Here is an 18,697-nt window from a genome sequence, read left to right on the forward strand (position 1 = left end):
AAACAACAAAAATATGCAAAAATAAAATTTAAGAATAAATAATGATCAAGAAATAAACATGTACATAAATCAAACATGGTGGATAATTTACTTTGTGGTGCCAACATATAATTTACCTAATTTTATTGATTCATTGCTTTGCTCTTCCTTAACATTCAATTACCAAAGCTTGCTTGTGACATGTGTTTTATGATGTATAAATATGATGAAATGTTAACAAGTGAACTCCACATCAACACTACTACATAATGAAGCAAGGATACAAATAAATGAATAAAGTAAAAAGGATTTGGATTAACAAGTGATTAACATGAATATTGTTTGTTCTTTGTATGATGAGGATTAAAAGAAAATTTGTTTTTCATTCACTCCTGCTTGATTGAACAGCCCTAATGGAAAACAAACTCCACTTCATTCCCATAACTTAGTTTTTAATCACAGTGTTTAATGTGAAGCATCATCTCATTTGATTCCTGCGGTGCTGGGATGGTATCGTGGGAGTGTCGAAGAGGAAAGGCTCTAATTATCAAAGCTCTGCTGGGGCTTTTACAGATCACTGGCTTCCTCTGACAACAACGCCAGCCTTCCTTCTCTCCAGCCAACATGCAATTAGAGGAAGACCTCAACCTCTTATCTCCTCCTCCAAAGGTTACCAAGGAGAGGCTCGCACACAGTCATCATCTCAGTGCAACGAACAGTAAAAGACACTTCCGAGCTTGTTAATATTACCACGCTTTGTATACCACAGTAACCAACTTTGAATATGAAGCAGAGGAAATTAATTTGCAAATCATTCAGACGGTGGGGTGTTATATATTAAAGGGGTTTCCAATTAAAAATCTCTCTGACTTAAATTCATGGAAATCAAACTGAATCATCTCAGTGTTGGATCTGTTAGTATGGTCTGTTGTTGACCTGGCACTCAAACTTTCCTCAGTTATACTGGATGTCTAACATTTAAAAATATACTGTATTTTTATGCTGTATCATAAAACAAAGCTATATGCAATGTTTCAGAGTGTGTGCAACGCAAAGCCTGCTTGGAGAGTTGCTAGATAATATTTGATTACAAAAAGTGGCAGTTTTATATCAGTGAAAAAGGAGGTAGTTATATGCACATCACGTAGGTGCGGGGATGTGCAAAAACAGCAGACTGAGGAAGAAGATAGGCCTGCACCACAAAAAGTTTTATTTCATCACAACGTTTCCAACAGAGGTGTTCTTCAGGTGATCATTTTGAGTTTTGTTTTCATAACAGTGAAATTAAGATGCACGATATTATCTGCAAACTTGTAAAAAGTAAGTAAGTAACCTTATCATCATAGATGTTAATGATTTAACTCAGCTGCATTTTGTTATTGAGCATCTAAATTTGCCTTTGAATTTCAAATAGTTTGTTGAAATCTGAAAAATTTACTCTGGGAGTGAAGAGTCATAAGCTAATAAAATGCAGACACTGGGATGAGCACTTGGTAAACACTAAATATTTTTAGATTAATAACATGAATTCCATTTATTTATTTAAATCCTCAGACGGCACACTGAGGGAGAACCTTCATTTTTAATTGTGCGTAGGCACTGACACTATTAGAGCAGTTTCAATTAAAACAGGAAAATTAAGATGCAAGAATTAAAGAATTAGCAATAAATATACTTATTAATATTACACTGTATAATTGGGCTATCCATAGATTGAATTCTAACACTATCATAGCTGATGTGTCTTTCCAAAATAACTACCTCAACCTTCTCCTAAATTTACAAAGTTTCAAGGAAGGGGGATTTGCAAAAGTTTAAAAGCTAACTGTAGTTTTAGAGTGGAATCATGAATTAAATTCGCAAAAGAACAAAGGACAGTTTCACCAGCATGAAGATGGAAACGGCAATTGTATTATGAGGTGGGGATTTCATTTATCTAAATAGTGAATAACACAGGTCCGAGAACGATACCTTGGGGAACTCCCCTTGTAAAGTCAAGTTAAATCCTCGGTATAAAGAAGACTAAATTAAATATTACCTTTAAAAAACAATAAGGGTGAGTCATAGATTGTTAGTTACACACATTCAGATCGTATTCATGTCTTCAGTAGCTTGTAACTGCTTGACCCAATGCCTAGAGACTATGCCCTTTGACTATGTCTTTTAGAGAGTAAATACATTAGCGCAATAAAAAAAAAATTTAAAAGCCAGGTCAACCATTTTTAGAAAGCTGTACAGCATAAAGGTGTCTCTTTCAGAGTTTGTGTATGTTCAATTTTGATATTACTTGTGACATGTATCAAGTGAAGAGCAGCACTTCACTTCAGCAGATCATTTTGAAGAATCAGATCTGAGAGGTTTGCTAAGTGCCTCAATTGGTTAGTAATGTGACTGTGATGTGAACTTTCAATCACTTTACTTGCATTGTAGTTCAACTCACTCTCCATTGTAGATCAAGTGGAAAATGTACTTTAAAAATGTAGTTTCATAATTGAATACTGTAGTGATTATGTTTGTTATAAATATACATTTTGTGTTATATCCATCCAAACTTCTCCCATATGGCCCACAGACCATCCCTGTGAGGGAAAGTGGGTGGGGTCTGTGTCAGGATGGGGTGAGGGGGTTGTAAAGTGTGCAGGGTGTGCAGTGTAGTCCCTGTGGTCTGCAACTGTGATACGGTGCAGATGTGTTAGAAAACACAGGCCCACACTGACCCTGCCAGCAGTTGAAAGGCCAGAGCTTCTTCAGAAGTCCGTCCAGCCTTTGAAGTGTTGGAGTGCCGGCCTGGAAATCACAGGAGAGAGTCGCCATGCAGCGTCGGTAAACCAGCTCTTAACCTCTCCTCCCCTCTGCTGTCAGAGCCGCAGAGACAGATTGAACTCCCTGCGGACTCAATGGACATCAAAAGCGATAAATAAGATTAACAAAGAAGAAGGATGTTGGTTTAAAGTACACTATTTTGTGGATTACTTTAAGTTTAGAAACTTTTCAAATTCTGCCTCCTTATTAGTATGACAAGAATGTTTTAGTGGGATTTTATTTGCTTGTCTCAAAGAAATTCGGGTGTCATTTAACCCATCGTGATCTTTGGTTTGACTGACAACTACTCAAACAAAATCTAATGGAGCATCACTCAAGAGCAATCAGGGCTTCCCAGGACTTGGGCAAAAAAATGATTTCCAATGAACATCCACCACAATTGAAAGACCAACTTCTTCTTCAGCTTCAACCCAATATATTTACCTAAGTAGTTAGAAGTTTTTATTGTATGCAATTACAAACTAACTGACTTGTTATTATCTTTGATTAAACTGTTTTAGATACACTTGAACGGCTAAAATCGGTTGGATCATCTGATTGTTTGTCTTTCCTGACCTGACAGATAAGTAGATGCTAACAACCTCATACTATCATACTAGCAGTGATTATTTTAACATGTTGGATTTTAAGTTTAGCTAGCATCCTTACAATTAAAAAAAGAAAGAAATTGCCGTATATTACAGAAGATGGGAATGTAAGTAGTCATAAATAAAAGTATTGAAAAACTCCATTGTGACCTGATGGGAGGGCAACAGATTAAATTTACCAGATGTATGCAAAGGATTTAATGGTAATTACATCCAATATTTGTTGAGATATTTCACTCAAATAAGTCAGAATACTCCTCTAGTGTATGTAAACCAAGGGGCAACCTCCCGGAAAAACAAAATTAAGTCAATGCAGTTCCTAGAGTGTCCACTTGAGGCTGACTGCAGACGCACAGGGGGTCACACCCACTACACACATATTGCAAAATGCTTGTTTTTACAGCAGAAATTAACATATTTTCAGCCTGGTTCTTAAATGAAATAGGTCTGGATAGCTTTTGCCTTTACTGGCACACACTTTTCAGAGAGTGATATTTTTTTTAACTCACCTGTTTTGATTTTATGAAGGATAAGAGTTATTCATTTTTAGGGGCGTGGCTGGCTTGACTGACAAGCTGGCACTGTGTCACTGCTTGCTTGGAGGCTTAAAACCCGCCTACTGTTAGCTTGAACGAAAGTTAGGTTGAGACAGCATTTCTTATGAGGTGACCACCCTCTAACAGATTTAAAAGTTGCATGCAGTGGTTGACGTCACCAGGGCTTTGTTCTTGTTTATGTACAGTCTATGGTGTAAACGAAGTCCACTCAGTGTTCACTCCAACTGTAAGCAAGATATACGTTTTTTTAAACAAGTTGATTACATGGTTAACAGGCTGTATATTTCTCCGCATACAGACTCAGCAAAAAATCATCTCAATATCTTCAGTCCAAGTTTTTCTGTGAACACTGTGAATCTGAGCTTTTTAATCCAACAAAAAAACCACATAAACAATTACAAAATCATCGTTTCTGCCTGGTTCAAGCCGCAATATGTCAGACCACACACAAAAACAACATTCATCCAAATACAAATCATGAATATGTGACAGAAGTGTGTTTACAGTATGAGTGAGTGCAACTTTGGTGTAGTGTGGGAAGAAACCAGGAAGTCTAGAGGTGAATGCCCAGCGAGGCAATATTTTAAAACTGTAGCAGCCCCAGCACAGATGTTCCAGGTTTAGGTAACAAGCAAACCCACTGCACTTAACAACAGGCTGCACAAGAGAAGCAGAGCACGAAGGAGAGGCACAGCTGCTCCACACAGGAGATCTGTTTGAGTAACATGTAATAGGGCTGCTACATGGGAGGGTTTGCAGATAATATTTAGTTGGAGAAGGATGTTCTAATAACTACAACTTAAAGGCAAATAAATCCATTATCTAGTTTAAGTTGCACTTGCCATACCAAACATTTAACCCAGCATTGTTATTATTTCTAAACAGTATATACAATCAAGTCATTATCATACATTTTACTGGACAGCACTCAGAGAGGAGACATTCTCATGATAGCTTCACTATTTGATATCTTGTAATTATTTTTTTTTAATTTAGAGTTAAACATTAGGAACATTAGCGCTTTGAATATGGAGGAACAAGAACATTTAGGCGAAGTACAATCAAATAACAATTATTTTTGTACAACTGTGTAGCTTCAAAGGCTACAAAGGCTGATCCAAATTTATGGAACACCCTGCAAAGAGGTGTTTGCTGTTATGTCAGTTGATTAGACCTCTGTTAATGTGGACGTTGGGTGTACCTATAAAAAACATTAAGTCACAAAAGCTACATTTTTAATAAGGACATTAAAACATGCATTTAAGACTTACCAGGGAAAACAAGAGAGCAATGTAAAGTCTGTACAGTTGTTGGTTATTGGGTGGTAAACAATGGTTAAATCATGAGAAGGAAAAGGCAACTAAAACACTAATACTATGGTGACTATAGATAATTAAATTCCACCAAACCCTTTGTCTTCACCTTTCAACCGGTAACCTATTAATGTAAAACATTTTCCTGCACAGGCACAGGATGGTTGTATCTGACAAAAAATGGGAGTTAAAGAATTTTGTGCTCTGGACATAATCCCAGTGGAATATGTGATCTGCATCGTAAGGAGCCTAATTAGGCAGATAAGTGAAAACACCTGTGGGATGTACCTGGGCGTGCAGAGCGTCCGGAATTTGTTGGAGGGCTGAAAAAAAAACTTTTGACGAAAACGGCACAGATAACAATTCGCAACTGTAAAAGATATTAAGGTTCTGTACCCCTTTGTGAAATACCTTATAGTGGGGAAGTTTTGGAAATGTAAGGTGTTATATTTTAAAGGCCTGCTCTCCAACACAGATGTGAATTATTGTTTCTAATTAAACTTCTGCCTACAGGGGCCGAGCAATATCTTTGTTTTGCGATGTTACTATCTCCCATTAACATATTATTACAGCATGGCTTATCTAAAGAAAAAAAACACAACAAACCCTATAAACAAGAACAAGAACAAGCTAATAAAAACAACAAGTGTAACTTATAGAGTTAATGGTTATAGATTGGGTTTCTGGAGAATATAGAATATAGTATTTAATCTCAACAGCCAAATAAATATGCAGCCTTCAAATGGAACTCATAGAGTCAAGAAGTCGTGTTGGTAGAGGGCAAAGAGGGCAGCACTGAGAAAAGATATGGTAAGGGCGGGGACAGCTGGAGACGCAAACTGGGAATCCTCTGCAGACCAGACTGTCTAATATCAGTTAAGTCTGAGCGATATACGTAGACTATAAAGGCTGGGTCCTCCTTAGACTGCGCCCTTTGAAGGACCAAATTGAGACACAGCTAATGTGTTTTTTTCAGCATTCATTATTTTGTGGTTCTGTGTTGGAGAAATCATACAAACACAACAGTCTGTCTTGGCAATCACATGGGCTTCAAACTGTCTTTTTTCTTTTTTTCCGTTGTTTATGATTTTTTCAAATACCTTTCAAAAGAGTTATTAATCTCTTTGCTTTGCCAGTGACGGGAGAAATGTGTCATTTAACAATCCCACTTGTCAAAAGAGGTAAACCTACACATCGCTGGAGTACTAAATGCCATGAAAGCAAAGCCAAGTGACTAACATGTTGTGGGCTCTGCATTCAGACTTTCTGAGCTGTGAAGTTAACTTTGTTTGATTAGTCCCAAGTCAAAGAGTTACGAACAGAGAAAACAACAAACATCTACGAGGTATCTACCCATCACTTGACAGCAAGGGTTGAGACTGGCCATGATTACGGTTTGTGTTACGGTCACTGCTGCCCACCTGAAGATAATCACTGGCTCACGGGGTGTGAATCAGCGTGGAGAATCTCAGTCATTTTACAGACGAGGCAATCTCAGTCAGTGGCTGATGTTGTTTCATTACCACCTGCTCTGTGGTGTGAATAGAAAGATTGCCTCCCCCTGGCTCAGACAGATTGCAGGTGGAAACAGTCCAAATTGCTGCAGCCACTACAGCTGACAGTCATGTAGCTCTTGTTAAACGTTCCATTTCATTCTTTCCCTGCTTCCACTGATTTGTCCCTGAAATCCGAAGAAAAATGGCACTTATAAATCATTTAGCCTGATATTGGTTACATAGTTAGGTTGTATCTGCAGCAAATTTTAGTAAATAGAGAATGATTTAGCTATATTTTACAGGTGTTTTATTAAATATCTCTTCTATCATGACTGGATCTCCTGAAAAGACCTTAATTCAGTCCTGTTTTTTTATTACTCATTCTATATATTAGCTTACATTACTGTTAGCTGGCTTAAATGACTGTTATTTGGGTAAATATGAACCTTTCTAATTGCATTATTGAAGACTCCCAAACATGAGCTTGCTTTAGGGCTTTCACACTTGGAGAAAACTCTTGAAAAACTCCAGATATGTTCATGAGGAGGTGTATGTGTGAACCAAAACAGCCACATTTTTCAGTCGGACTTTGCCTTCCAGACCCCTAGTATTTTTCCAGTATTTGATTCGAGTGAGTAGATGCCTCAGGAGTCCCCACTCCCCCCCCGCCCCTTCTGTCAGACATAGACACTATACAGCTGTGAGGTGCAGGTGAATTTCAGGAGCAGTCCTCTTGAAATTACCTAGATATTTTCAGAAAGCACATGTGAAAACAGCTAAGGTGGTGGTTCACTGTTTTTAGCTGTTGTTCAGCAGAATTCATAAAGATGTTCTTTTGTAGGCAGTTCTCTGAAGTGGACTATATTGTGAACTCATCTTTCTAGCACCTTAGAGTAGAATTTGCAACACCACTTTCCCCCAATACCATGAGAAAACTAGATTTTTCTTCTTGAAATAACAAAAAATCTGACTTTTCACAACGCCATTAAAAAAATAGTTGCAGTCACACTTTTTCTTAGATTGAGTACATTTCTTTGTTTGCTTTCTTTTAAAAACAGGAAGAGACCACTTTGGTAAAGTTAACAGTATATTTTAATCATCATTGTCAAAATCTAAAACAGTCTTTGTTCTCATTTCACCAGAATTTCTATTACAATCACTATTTAAACCACAAAGTCTCATCTTTTCATGTTCATATGGAAACAGTAGTCATTTTTGTCATCAATAAAACTCATGTCACCACATTACCACCATCATAAACTGGTCTTCATCTTTAGCAGCAGCTTCAAGCTAATGGTTTTATAAATTAGGAGGTACATAACAGAACACTTCAGGCAGTCAAGTCAGTGGCCAGAACAAAATGAGGTATATTACACTTAAGTCATTGTCACCCATCAACAACAGTTAAAACTTAAATTTGCATTTGAAGCGGCACATTCAGTAACACCCAAACAAAACCAGTATCTTCATAAATAACATTTATCAAAAAGACACAAAAATACTTTTCAGTAGTCATTTATCTAACTGTCAACACATATTGTTTAATTTTTAGCTTGTTTTTCACCAAATAAACAAAGTCTTCAATTACGAGAAAAATAACTGATCTACATCAGTACAAAACATCAGCTAAAAGTGACCATGGAATTTATCATATTAGGGTCCATTTTCCTCTGACATCGTAATTTCACCTTTTCTCAACCAATCCCCTACTGAAAAGATCATTAACATCTTACAATTGACAATATTATTATTAGCTAGAAAGTGGCTTAAAGGTAATACTACTGTTTGGTAGTCTTTTAAAATTACAATTACACATTAAAATCACAGCCTAAATACCTAGCTTATCAATGTATATTATCCAGAAATGTACTGTCTAGCTGATGTTATATTCACTTGGCCCTGCCTAAATGCTAATGCTAGCTGTTGCCACACGTAAGCTAATGGAATTTCACTGTTCATTGTTTTCTCATTTAGTTATCTTTACAAAGCAGTCAAATGATCCCAATTGACAAACAGTCACATAATCACAATGTGCCTTATACCCAAAGTTAATGACCTGCAACCTACATTGCAATAAAGTATTATGATAGCATTAAAAACGTCCCAACTTGAGCTTGACATCAGAGGAAAATGGTGTGAATATAGCAAATAACAGAATCAGGGTCTAGAACTACAGAGCCAGTTCTACATGACTGTGTGTAATGAACCGAAGTGAATAAGGCAATGGTTGATTCACGAGAGAATTCAAGCTATCTTTATGCCATACATGGTGAATAAACCTCTGAACTACTGTAAAATTAAGGCATTGGTTACCTTGGAGTGTTATACAGTACAGTACAATGCATCAAATGTCCAAGACAACCATTTCTCAACTGTCTCAACTGTAAAATAATGAATTATTGTAGTCAAGGACACAAAATAAAAGCAACAATTAATTTAATAAATATTTTTTTATGTATCCTCTGATGTTTTCAGAAAATAAATTGCAGCTACATTTGGCTCACTGGGCATCATTGATCATTTTGGGCACCACAGTATGTCACTGTTTGCCATTTGTGTGCACTGTCTGAATGCATTGTGTATCGAAAATCCAGCAAAAATACAAATTCAACAGAGTAAACTGTAAATCAGAGGTCCATAAACTTTTCTGAACTTAGGCTTTCGTTCCACAGTATGACAACTCTATAACAAGTGGAGCCCAGTCTAAAGCCCTCTGATACAGAGCTGCCTGTCTTCTGATACAGAAAATGGATATAATAGGTACAACATAGTGGGTATAAAACACTTTGCCGATCAAGAGGGCTCTCGGGCTTAGGATTCAAGAAATGCCTGGAAACAACAGCGAAAACACAAGCACTGGGACTTAATAAATATACAGAACATGTGTCTATTCAACACGAGGGTAAGAGGTTGTATTGCCGTCCTTTCAAAGCTATCCATCTCATTCAAAAACACATACTGGTTGCTAAGGATCTTTCTTTAAAACACTATAAATGTCAATTTGATTTCTGTACATATATTTAACTGTGAAAAATACTTTTTATTATACAAATGTTACCTGGAAGCAAAGCAACTCTAGAAACAAATAATCAATATGTTGAAGCATGTCTGTCTCTTCTAGTTCAATGAACATCAGCCTGGTTGAACCGTAACTAATCTATGTCATGGTTTCCACTCTGAAATTGCTTACTGCAAAAACAAATCTAAAGTGCCTGTGAAAATGGAACAAAAAACTTTTCTTTGCAGATGACAACCTTTCCTATTCTCCATAAATTTACTGTTGGTAGGACAAGCTTTTCAAATGAATGCTTTCAGGGTACTTGACAGGGCTAAAGTCAATTCAAGTCAACAAGTCAAATAATGCATCAGTCTATTGAGAGAAACTAGTTGTTGCATTTCTTACGTTCAGTTGTCTATTATGACTAATGTAATATATTTTGCAATGTGATGGCGATTTATGCAAACACCAAAAACCAGTAGATCGCGAAAATAATTTTGACGTAATTATATATTAAAAATAAAGTTTTTTTCTAACCATTTTTTTTTTGATTATTCAAAAACCTTGATTTTGTCTCTTGTTCTTTTGGTTTATCACTGGAAAAAGAAAGATGTAGGTAAACAATATACTTGTGGAAATTTTAGTCTTGTCCGGTCAAGTTGCCGGCTGGCAGTTTACAGATTTCTACATGAGGTCATAGAATGACGGTTTAAAACCATTACTTCCAATGATAACCTTAAAATGAAAAAAATTGAGCAGCCTTTGTTTTATAGTAAGTTTCTTAAGAAGTGTCATGGAAATAATTTTAATAAGATATTTAATTGTTTAGTTTGATGGAAACTCATGAGGCATCACTGGAAGTATGATGTGTCATATCAGGGGAGACTGAGTTCATATTATCTACTCCTTGCACTAACTTATATATCCAGCTATGCCATAAAAATCTAATTGAGCTATTAAGCCGACTCATAGTCAAAACTCATAGTCATACTAGCCTGTTTCAGAGGCTCCAATAAGAAAGGCACACTTGCCTTTGTTGAGTCTGACAAATGTTAAAATAGTGTGAGCATGTTCATTCAATTGTAACGCAGATAGAAAAATATTAGGTGGTGCCGTTTCTTTTAAAATAGAACTAACGAAAGACAAGGGATTATTTCTGCTACCAGAGCTGATTTGTTCTTAGAAGCGTTTGTATCCTTGTATGGATTCTCATCATTGCTGTTCAATATCACATGATGACATCAGTTTTCATGTGATCACTCTGCCAAGTAAAGAAAAACAAAGACATCGTGTACCGTGTTCCATTCCTGTCCATCTCATTCAAATGTGTGTGAAAGCATAAAGCATACTCTACTGACTCCTCTCTGTTAGTACAGAGGGGAAAGTACAGTCAATCATGCTCCACTTGAATAAACAACCTGAGGGGCACACAGTCAGTCATGACAGCAAAGGCAGTCCGTTTGAAGGCCAATTTTACCCAATAATCCTCGACCTTGCTGGGTCACAAAACAGTCCTTCAAAATTGGAGCTGAAAGCGCAAATAATGGCGATGAACCAAAAAAAGCCTCCTTATCCGTTTCCTTCATTGACCTTTACACTCCATAAAATCTACAACAACCCAAAGTATGTGTGATCTGAGGAATGTTTCATCCCATCAAGTCTGGGTTTTTTTATCAAGTTTTGGTTAGGCTAGTTTTCAGTGCTACATACTGTACCAACTTGTCATTTACACACTCTAAAAAAGACATCCATCCATTTTCTTATCCTTTTTTTTGTTTTGTTTTAAAGATAATGTGAATAAAAACTACAGTAATGTCAGAACAAACAAATATTCTGCAAGAGCAATTTATCTTAAATTAAGATGAAAGCTACTGTAGTTCAAATAATGATTCTTGGAACTGGTCGTTCTCCTTGGTTGAGCACATTAGTCTCTCCAGGTGGAAGTGAAACCTGCCATTGCTTATTGTCCTCACAGTAGGTTCACTGTACTGATCCGCAGTTCTGGGTGCTCAGTATGCACAGTGGTACCGCGCATGGTTTGCCCTTGTCTGTAGTGACTTTGGGTTTTTGGGCATGTCAGACAAAATACAAGCAGACGTGGAGCAACCAATATTTGCTCTCTTCTTCATGTACGATAAATCAGCTTCATATTTCACTGACTGTTCCCAGGTCGACCCTCAGACTGTATCCCACCATCCCCTGCTTCCTGTCAGTTTGCTGTGGGTATGCTGTTGCCTTGGTTCTCTTGTCTGCGCCCGGATGCGTTCAATGAGCTTCGCTTCAGCAGCCTGTTGATGATGTCAGTGCACGTCTTCTTATACTGGTGTCGGAGCAGAGAGTACACAAAGGGGTCGCAGGCTGCTTTGCTGTAAGTTAAGCACTTGGAGACAATTCCCCAGTGGGGGTTGATAGGCACCGCTGGAAATAACTCCACGATCCTGCAGGCAAGCATAAAGAGAGAAGGGAGGGAGAGAGGGAGGGTGGCAGAGAGGCGAGTCAGTATGCTGGAAAAGACATGCTTGCCCTAAGCTTATTATGCAAAGATAGCAGTACAGTAGGCAAGACATTGTGTCAGCGGAGCGGTGGTTTCTTCCTCCTCTTCTAAAGTGATGATATTCATTTCAGTATGAAGTTGCCTTAGAAGTACTTTATCTGTATCAAGTTATTTTTTAGGAACAAATCTACAAGATGAAGAGCTTGTTTAGCTCAGTTTGTAGCGCAGGTGTCCAATGAACAGAGACTACAGTCCTGCTCACAGTGATCGCAGGTTCGATTTCCAATCCTACTCGTGTTTGGTGCATGTCATCTCCCACTCCCACTCTTTATTCCCCAAATTTACTGTCTCTCTTAAGCTATCCCATCAAATAAAGGTACCCAATAAAATGTAGGCCTCTGTCCAGTTTCACTTCTTCTCTAATGTCTGTGGTGGTCAACAAGGTCAAACGCAACAGTGACAAAAAAAATCATAAAAAGAAAAAGGTTGCAAATTCAAAATCATTTAAAAGCAGTGAGAAATATACAGTACTGACAGAATTTGCTGACTGAGTGTTTTATCTCCGCATTAGCAAGGAGATGTACAGTGCCTGCAACCTGGACTCTGTAAACTATGAAGGGATGACAAGGAACAATAAAGACAAGGGGGAAGTGAGGATGTTGTGGGACAGTCCTAAGTGAAATACATTTAATTGAAATATGTTCCACTTAGCCGGGAGGTTTTACCAGGAATTCTGGTCCCCATGAAAATATATTACTGTGTGTGAGCCTCACAGCCCAAGCCAACCTCGCACAATAACTATAACCACTCCTCCATTTCCCTTATGATCCATTAAATGCTTTAAAGGGTTATAATTTTGTGTTATACCCTGAAAATGGATCAATAGCCACAAGAGAGCTAGAGTAATATATTCTCAGCAACATTAGTCATGTTATTTTTATTTATTTTTTTTACAAAAATACAAACATTTTAAGCATCAACATGTGTACAGAAAGGGCCAAGAGAAATATGTTCTTTATCAGTTGCAAAAATATGAATAGTATGCTTGATACACTCTGTTAGATGAATACACAGTGAGATTGTGGAAAAGTCGTTGTGTGGAATGTCAGCTCACACTATACGACTGAATCGTTTACAACGCAGGACCAAAGCACAGGGTTAATGTTCTCACACTTTATGACCTAATGTCGGGACACAATCTCACACTGTACAAGTAACATAGGGGAGGAGAATTGACCATAGAAAACACACACAGACTGAGGTTGAATTCAAACCTATGTGTGTTTTAGTTGTCTTATATGCACAGCTCAAACATACACACACACACCGTTATAAAACACTCTCACTCTTTCTCTCTCTCTCTCTCACACACACACACACACACACACACACACACACACACACTCAGCATCACCAATAAACCCAAGTTTAGCAGCTAAATCACAACAAATATTCCCTGTTCACTGGAGGTCCGCAGACTGTCCTAGGAGAGGGAAGACAAATTAAACAGGCATGCATGCTGTTGCCATGGTGATTTCGGATGTTGTCTGTCAGTTTAAAACCTTAAGCCAGGAATGGGCTTGTGACTGCTCTCACTGCGCAAGTTTGTGCAGACAGCCCACCAAAATATTAAACATACCGGAAATCTGTGCTCTTTTTACAACCATCTCTAAATAATGTGTAGATTGTGCTTTGAATTGATACTTAAACGTACTCCCTGACACTCCAGAGGGACATGTAACACTCCCTGGATGGAGTCTGAAATGGGGCACTACAGACCATCACTTTCTTGCAGTAATAGCTTAACTAATACTTTAGACAAAAAGCAGTCTCTTAAGGGAATCTTAAAGGACAAAGGACAGTGAATTCTTCAGGCAGCCAATTGAAAATGACTCACCATTCCCAAATAGTGTATATTTGATTTAAAGAGGGAACTAATTGGCTTTACATTGTTGCCTTTTGCCCAATTAAAGTATAGCTGATCTATAGCATGCTCATAAAAAACATCAAATTGAGGTAATTACACTAATTTCTTATACGTGTAGAAATATTTTACCAAATGTCAAGTCATAAAACTAATTTTAAAAATGGCTGATCCTCTTCTCCTGCACTCCTTATGATTACTCTGTCCACAGTCAAGCTCTGTCAGCACATTAACACTGGTCTTACATGGGCCAGAAGCTATCAGTGGCATTTGGCCACACATTGCACCTCACCGCAGTGGACAGGAGGTTACACACAGCAAAGCAGGGCTTTCACAACACACATGATGACCCCGACAACAAATAAGCTTCAAAGAGGCCGTGCAGGAGCTTTTAGCTTAATGTATTCACACTGCGATTAGTAAACTGCCATTTTCAGGATGAGACAATGTACAGTGCCATTATGACCGTTCACCACGGGAGGTTTACTGATAACCCGACAAATTGTTAGTGCTTGTTGTCCAAATCGATGAAAAGCCTCAGTTGACGAAGCCTCCCATGCCCAAAGTGCCCAAAGTGGACACTCAAAGAACTGCAGTTTTTTAGCACTTGGCTTCATTTTTCAACGCTGTAGGTTGCCGCTTGGTAGAGAACTTCCAAAGTTGTAGTTTGTTGTACATCCAAAGTTTTCTTCTATGTTCAGGATTAGAGCTAGGCCTTTACTGATCTCAAACTGATTTCTGGGAATTTTATCCCAGCCAAATGCAATGGATGTAAATGCAGTATGTTTGAAGGTATGGGCAAGTTTGAAAAAAACAAAAAAAAGTTTTTAACAGCAACCCTAATTTTTCAGAAAAAAAAAAGAAAACGTAAAATTCTAATTTCTTACCTGCTTTTTGTTTGTTTACAAAATCTACATGTATATTTGACATTTAAAATAATCTGTATATGGAGATAATGACTAAGCCATTCTTAAGTTTCTTTTTTTTAATTCTCATGTCCTTTGTAGGATTTTTACTGCTACAAATAAAACCCTCTCGCTTGACCACTTACACACAGCTTGTGTGTTATGACACCATCTCTTTTTTCGGTGATTAATGCGAGCACATTCTACCTGTGAAACTGATGCACCCGACGAACTTGAGAAGAAAACTGCTGGTGCTGCAGCAACAACAGCAGAGGCATATTACTTATCACAAGGTCAGCCAATCTCATCTTCCAACTCTGGCTGGTGTGGAGAGGAAGTAGAGGGGAGTTTGACAGCAGAGAAGGGGGGTTTCGGGGGATCCCAGCAAAACAAAAGGGCTGGGTGTGCGCCGCACTGTGCCAGCAGTGGTACTCCTCCCTCCCCTCCCTCTGCATGTAGGTCTATCCCCCAACACCTACCTAGTGATCACATAGGGAGCAAAGCAGAGCATGAAGGTGCCGATGAAGGTGCTGATCTTCTTTGTGGCCCTCTGTCGTCGCCTCTTCTGCTCCTCCAGGCAACGCTGTCGAACACTGGAAACAAAGAGAGTTCAAGAGGGTTTCTAACACGCAAACACACCAAGGAAAAACAACAACGTTTGTCTAGAAGTTCATAAAAATCTTAATTTTATTTTTTTCTAAAGGTGCTAAACGCAGCTGTGGTATCATAATAACTTTATCTCAAAGCCTCTGCAGAATGAGGCCCGTTACTGCAAGGCTGGCAAATTTAACTTGTGACTTTGTATGTTACCCTGAAGGCACCATAGCTGTGATGTCATGATGATACAGTCCCTCAGGTAATATTTGATGAACTCATCAGTGTGAGTAAAGACTGACAGCAGGAGTTATAAAGCCAGTGTGTAACAGTGATGTAATACAAATAACACACACACACACACACACACACACACACACACACACACACACACACACACACACACACACACACACTAAATATGAGTTTAAGTAGCCTATAAGAATAGAGGCAGAGAGTAGTGACATTTCAGCAGAATCTGGATGACATTTCGATTGAATCCGATTTTGCATCCTCTCTGAATACTGAGGAATCATTTAAATGCCAGCTCAAAGATTGCAAAGCAACTGTCCAACTCAACGCAGACACGAAACAGGCTTTAATTAATGTATGAAAAGAAATCATGGCAACACCTACAGTTTTTAAATAGAGGGTTCAGAGGGTACACTTTGTTCTCGTCTTTCTCCCAGTGCTCTTATTTGCTTGAAATTCCAAATTGGAATCTAAACTCCAAAGCAATATAGTATAGTAGGAGCTTTCTAAAGCAGAAGTAGGCTATTAAAAACAGGAATAATGAGTTAAGGGGTCTTACCTGGGGTGTATATCCACCAGCAGCACCAAAGTTTGCATCGTTATCACGTCTATCCTCTTACAGTGAAACCTCGCCACTTTCAGCACTTTGAGGTAAGTGAAACACAGCACTATAAAAGACAGGAGGAAGGTGAAGGAGTGGAAAAACACGGTGAAGATAACAAACTGGGTCCGGCTGTTCGCTCTGGGGTTGGCCAGGGTGCAGGACGCGTAAAGCCGGTGGTATCCCACCCAGGAGAGGCACGCGGCCACCGTGGAAAAGGACACCGAGTGCACCCACGTGTATCCAAGCACAAACGCTGCGTCTTTATGGCGCATTTTGGAGTGGTACCTCAGGGGGAAGACCACCGCGATCCACCTGTCGATGCTCAGAGCGGCCATGCTCAGCATCGAGTTTGTGGACAGGAAGGTCTCCAGGAAGCCCACGGTCTGGCAGAAGCCGTCTCCTCCAGGCTGAGCATGACTGACAAGTCCCACCAAAGTGAGCGGCATGTTGGACACGGTGAGCAACAAGTTACAGAAGGTGAGGTTGAGGTTGAACAGACCTGGGACCTGCTTACGGATCTCCGGGTTGTACAAAAAGCAGATCAGCACCAGGACATTGGACAGCAACGACACTATAATAATGACAACCACCAACACAGAGAGGATTACCTCCGCAGTGTCCATCCTGTGCGCCCCGAAACTCACTTTCCCCCACTTTTTCTGTGCATATCCAGTGTTGTTGTACCGCTGCAGGGTGGCATCAATCACCCAAAACCGTGTCCAAGCATCCCCAGATCTCTCCACCGCTGGAGTCCCCCTCTTTCTCTCCACTACATCCTCTCTGTACACAATCCTGGAAGGATAATCAGAATGATCCCAGCATGATAAGAAGTCTTTTAGGAAATCCTTTGAAGCGATTTCCCCTTTTTCTATAAGCTGACCAGGCTCCCGTGCCAGAGCTGCTCTACTCTGGCTCTGCGTCTTGCAGAGGGGTTTTGTCGACCTGTGATGCGCTCTCCAGGCATCACCCCTCCGCACACACAGCTCAGTGTGTGGGCTAACTGATCTCTGACTCGTCTCCTACAAAAGACTAACAGACCACGAAGAGTGAAGTGGGGATTTCAACAAGAAAATGAGAAATTCAATCATTACCATCCTTTCTCTCACATAATTCAAACTTGTGCTGGATGATGTTTAAATAATTAAATAATGAACTGCTAAATAATCATCTTTTTTATCAAGTTTTTCAAATCATTTTGAAGGAAGTGCCATTAGACAACATTTTGATCTGCAGAAATGTGAATATATAAAAATCTATTAAGCTACTCATAATAAAAAAAAATAAGAATAAGAAAACAGCTGGATGCCAAATGAATTGTAAAGTAGTCCTTTTTTTTATCAAGCTTTCATGCTGAAATCAAATTGATTGTCAAAATAAAATGAGGTTAATGCTGTGTTTTATAGCATTCCAGCAGCATTATTCCTTTCTGAAGTTCAGTCTTTACAAATGAAGTGTGCTTCATCAGAGTGATAAGGAACAACATCCTCTGTTTCCTCAGGAAGTCGGATGACGCCCCCGCACTCTGATGCCCCTCTGGACTTGAGTGTGGAGATTTTTTTTTTTCTCCCCCACTCTGTAACATGGGATTTATCAGAGTGTGCTGAGGCACGTGAGCCACTGAAGGCGCTGGAGCGGGGTGAGGTGGTGGTGGTGGTGGTGGTGGTGGTGGTGGTGGTGGTTGCCATGAGGGGAAGGGGATGGGAAGGGAGAGTGAGAGTGTGTGGGTGGAAAGAGTTATTGTTACTGCAATACACATGCACGGTGGAGATGTGATACTACGAAGGCCACCGTGTTCTCTTCATTTCCTCTGAGGTGGCAGAGATGAGCAGGAACAGGAGGGGAAAAAGGGAGATTTGCATTGAAAGTAAGGCTCATTAAAATGCCATCTTGTATATGTAGTATGAAGTGTGGTCTGATGTTTGCTCTTGATGCAAAGAGAAGGGGAAAGGACATGAATAAAACTTCAGCTGCAGGGTTATTAAGCAGAAATGCAGCTCCCATCTTGGCCCCTGCAAAGCTTTAGCTATGATGGATCATTCCCTGCATTATACTTTCACATGTGATGGACCAATCAGCCCTCAGAGAAAGGAACTGCGTGTGTCATGCGACTGCTTGTGTAGCTCTCTCCTGTCATTTCAGAGGCTTTATCAGCGCCGAGCAACCGGTTGATC

At 39.2% G+C, this 18,697-nt stretch overlaps 1 protein-coding gene across 1 annotated transcript; it reads right to left on the reverse strand.

Annotated features, from left to right (window-relative positions):
• Positions 1 to 7,836: 7,836 nt before the first annotated feature.
• On the reverse strand, positions 7,837 to 17,984 carry LOC109996049 (G-protein coupled receptor 26-like). The gene is made up of 3 exons (XM_020649991.3): positions 16,482 to 17,984; positions 15,556 to 15,669; positions 7,837 to 12,191 (listed from the first exon to the last, which is right to left on the reverse strand). Exons 1-3 carry the CDS (start codon positions 17,147 to 17,149, stop codon positions 11,963 to 11,965), a joined length of 1,011 nt encoding a protein of 336 aa, XP_020505647.1. The 5' UTR covers positions 17,150 to 17,984; the 3' UTR covers positions 7,837 to 11,962.
• Positions 17,985 to 18,697: the final 713 nt, after the last annotated feature.

Source organism: Labrus bergylta, chromosome 21 (genome assembly GCF_963930695.1).
Source record: "Labrus bergylta chromosome 21, fLabBer1.1, whole genome shotgun sequence".
NCBI lineage: Eukaryota > Metazoa > Chordata > Actinopteri > Labriformes > Labridae > Labrus > Labrus bergylta.

What these genes read in the sequence shown, in the direction of transcription:
- LOC109996049 (XM_020649991.3), bottom strand. Translation starts at nt 17,149, where the DNA reads ATGGACACTGCGGAGGTAATCCTCTCTGTGTTGGTGGTTGTCATTATT. An exon ending in CTGGTGGATATACACCCCAG is followed by an intron (nt 15,670 to 16,481) that starts GTAAGACCCCTT and finishes CTTTGTTTCCAG; the next exon opens with TGTTCGACAGCGTTGCCTGG. An exon ending in GCTCCCTATGTGATCACTAG is followed by an intron (nt 12,192 to 15,555) that starts GTAGGTGTTGGG and finishes GCTTGCCTGCAG; the next exon opens with GATCGTGGAGTTATTTCCAG.